We start from the raw sequence: 3347 nt of genomic DNA on the forward strand, positions 1-3347 counted from the left end.
CAGAGCTTGAATCAAATTTATCCCTTCCATAAAAGCCATGGTATTTTTCCCTCCCTTTCCTGAACTACTACGTCAGCCTCTGAACCCTAGAGGGCTTCTCTGCAGTTCTCATTCCGTCTCACCTACATCAGTTCTATGCTCCTCGAGGTTCAGGTCCAGGTCATAAACTTCCCACCTGCCCACACTCTCAACACCCATCTCGGCAGCCGCTCTGCAAGTTTCAGAGGGCAAGCCCTTTTCTCTCTCTGAGGCTATTACTCCCATCAGCAGGATGGGGCTAAGAGTACCTGGCTCCCTAGATTTTATTAAGCGAGGAAGGGCAGGGAAAGCGCTCGAGAGAGCCTCATTAGTTGGGTGGGGGCTCCCGTGGCCCTTCAGCAGCGCGGGTCCGCGGGAATGCGCCTGGGGCGGAGCCGCGCGGGGGCTCCTGGGAGTTGTAGTCCGTGCCGGAGTTCGCAGTCTCCGCAGGTCCCGCACGGAGGTGGCAGGCTCGCCCGGGAAGGTGGCGGGGGCCTGCGGGGTGCAAGGCGCTGGGCCCGGCGCCGGCCCCCGGCGGCGATGGAACCGAATACGGGCAGCGGGACTGACCCTGCCACTGCTGCTGGGCCAGCTGCTGGCACTGACCGGCGGCGGGGGCGCGTTCTACCTCGAGGTCCGCGAGCTGGAGGAGAAATGCTTCATTCAGGAGATCCCCGATGGCACCATGGTCATAGGTGCGCGCGCAGCCAGTCTCGGCCTTGCCCTCCCCTCGCCCAGAGTCCTGAGTGGGGATGGGGGATGGAGATCCGCGAGATCAGCTCAGGCCCGCACCTCCCCTCTGCTGTCGGGGATGGGCTTGGGTGGGAAATGGGTGCACAGGAGTGTAACCAAAGCATTCTCTCCCTTGCCTGTGCTGAGTGGAGCTGGGGGCACAGAGGAGACAAGTCTGATCCAGATCCGGATGACAGCAGAAAAGCGGGGCTGGAGAGTGGAAGAGAGAGGCTGAGGACTGGGGTCAGGCCCCCGCAGTGAGATGCCTGGATCTTCCTGTTCCTCCCTACCCCTACCCCCAACCCCTTCCCTGGCCCTCTGTGACTCCAGGAGGTCCTGAGCAGAAAGCGGTGCGGGGTTTGGTCATGGGTGTGGATGGGGCTGCATCCAGTCTACCTCTCCATTAGGTAACTACAAGACAGAGCTATACGACCCTGCTATGGAAAAGTACCAGCCCTCCCCTCAATGGATCAATTTGTTCGTGTTTGTGAAGGACCCTGAGAACAAGGTGAGGTGGACCTGGACTCCTTGCCGCCCCCGGGGCCTCCAGCATCAATGCCTAGTCCTCTCTAGTTCTCCACTTCTCAGAGGAGGGCCCGTCTCCTCACAGGCAGAAAAGCTGAAGGAAGGCCATGCTCTCTGCAAACTGTAGAGCATCCTGCATTGGCCATCCTGGGATCTGAGACTTTCTATTCCACTGATGCCATTTCTCTTACACCCTCCCCGCTGGGCTGGCCTGTGGAGGTCAGGACCTGGGATACCCCCAGAGTTCCTCTCCTAGAAGTAAGTTTCCGATAAGCTTCTCTGTGCTCACTGGAGGCTGCTTCCTCTAGAACCTGCTGTCCCGTCAGTACGGCCCTCAGGGCAGCTTCACCTTCACCTCCCAGTCCCCTGGAGAGCACCAGATCTGCCTTCACCTCGAGTCCATCCGGTTCGCCCTCTTCTATGGTAGTAAGCTGGTGAGTGTGGCAAGGGGAGGTCCACTGACCTGGGGAGCTCAAGGTCTCAGTCCCTGGGGTGGGAAGGTTGCAGTGGGTGGTGCCTCTTGAGGAGGGCTGGGCTTTCTATGAAAGACAGCTCCTGAAGGATGAGAGGGGAACCAGGATGGAGTCACTCTGTCTTAAAATCCTCCCTTAGCTCCCTGACATCCCAGCATAAGGACCAATGTGAAATTTAGAGCTGTTCAGCAGCAGAATGCTCCCAGGCTCTTCATTGCCACCTCCCACTGACACAGAACTAGCAGCTGCCTGCCTCAAACACTGAGTCATACCTCTGTTTCTTTGCACATTTGGTCCTGTCCCTTCTGTCTTTTGGACGTGGACTTGATCTGGGGTTTTGATACCCAGAGCAGGGCTAGTCCCCGCCTCAGTGAGTGTGAGGAACTGAACTGCCCACTTTAGTTCAATGTCAGGCCCAGACTGGGGTGTGGAAGCTGGGTTTCTTGCAGGTGCATATAGCTGAGCTTCCTGACCCCCATCCTTGGTTCCCCTGCTCCCCAGGCCATTCACTTGGACATGCAGTTGGGTGAACGCACCAATGATTATACAGAATTTGCGGCCAATGACAAGATGACTCTGCTGCAACTGTGCATACAGCAGCTGGTAGAACAGGTGGAGAAGATCCAGAAGGAGCAGGAGCACCAGAGGGTAAGGGGTGGGCTGGCCCAGTTGAGACAGAGAGGATGTGTAACCTCCCAGGGACTGGCTCTTCCGGCTCCTCCTCTGGGGGGCGGGGATTCATCTCTAGCCGGGCGCCTTTTCCGTTCTCCCCTCCCAGTGGCGAGAGGAGCGCTTCCGGCAAACCAGCGAGAGCACCAACCAGCGGGTACTGTGGTGGTCCATTCTGCAGACCCTCATCCTCGTGGCCACTGGCGTCTGGCAGATGCTGCACCTCAAGAGCTTCTTTAAAGCCAAGAAGCTGGTGTAGATGGGCCCCAGAGACCAGAGGCCTCGCCCAACTCACTCCCCTTCCGCTGGCTGATGGGAAGTGGCCTGGCCCAGCCTGTCTCTTGGCTTCTCCCTCCCCTCCCAACCCTGAGGGACTTCCTTGTTACTGCAGGGGGACAGAGGACCTCTTTAATTTGGTTTCTCATTAAGAACTAGGGAGAGGATGGGTTCCAGCTGGAGACACTTGGGTGGGAGGAGCTGTAGGCTCCTTTGTGGTTCTGTGATGCTGAGCAAGAGAGAGGGTGAGTGTGCGCCCAACCCCCATGTTAAACAGGATGGGTGAACCATCCCAAGATGGAGAAATAAGAGTGAATATAAATTATAACTGTCAAGTTTTCTGACCTAAATACATGTTGCCTCCTACTCTACAGTTCATTCTATGTGTCCAATCAGATGTTAACATTTGAGGCCCTCCCTGCATTGATGGGGGACTGATTCCAAAAGGTATGGGGTGAAGGATGCTTTGCCCCAGAAGCCTTAGCAACATGTAGAGCCTTTTCCAGAAAGGTCCAATTCGGGCCCATCTTTTGGGTAACCCAAGTGCTGGTGGCAACCCTGTGCCTCCCTCTCTTTCCCTGGGATCTGACCAGGTTTACGTGCTATCCCACCCAAGTCAGCTGGACTGTTGGGTTCTTCACGGAGTCTGAGGGG

General features: G+C 57.0%; 1 protein-coding gene across 1 annotated transcript; it reads left to right on the forward strand.

Moving 5' to 3' along the window:
* Positions 1-271: 271 nt before the first annotated feature.
* LOC102531258 (transmembrane emp24 domain-containing protein 9-like) lies at positions 272-3043 on the forward strand. Its single transcript, XM_072948199.1, has 5 exons — positions 272-713; positions 1158-1258; positions 1584-1709; positions 2250-2396; positions 2527-3043. Exons 1-5 carry the CDS (start codon positions 272-274, stop codon positions 2674-2676), a joined length of 966 nt encoding a protein of 321 aa, XP_072804300.1. The 3' UTR covers positions 2677-3043.
* The last annotated feature ends 304 nt before the right edge of the window (positions 3044-3347 follow it).

This window comes from Vicugna pacos, chromosome 22, assembly GCF_048564905.1.
Source record: "Vicugna pacos chromosome 22, VicPac4, whole genome shotgun sequence".
Taxonomy (NCBI): Eukaryota; Metazoa; Chordata; class Mammalia; order Artiodactyla; family Camelidae; genus Vicugna; species Vicugna pacos.

Bases quoted from the DNA above. Each gene is read 5' to 3' on its own strand.
- LOC102531258 (XM_072948199.1), top strand. From the start codon at position 272: ATGGGGCTAAGAGTACCTGGCTCCCTAGATTTTATTAAGCGAGGAAGG. The intron at 714-1,157 runs GTGCGCGCGCAG...CCTCTCCATTAG, and splicing joins CGATGGCACCATGGTCATAG to GTAACTACAAGACAGAGCTA. The intron at 1,710-2,249 runs GTGAGTGTGGCA...CCTGCTCCCCAG, and splicing joins TCTTCTATGGTAGTAAGCTG to GCCATTCACTTGGACATGCA.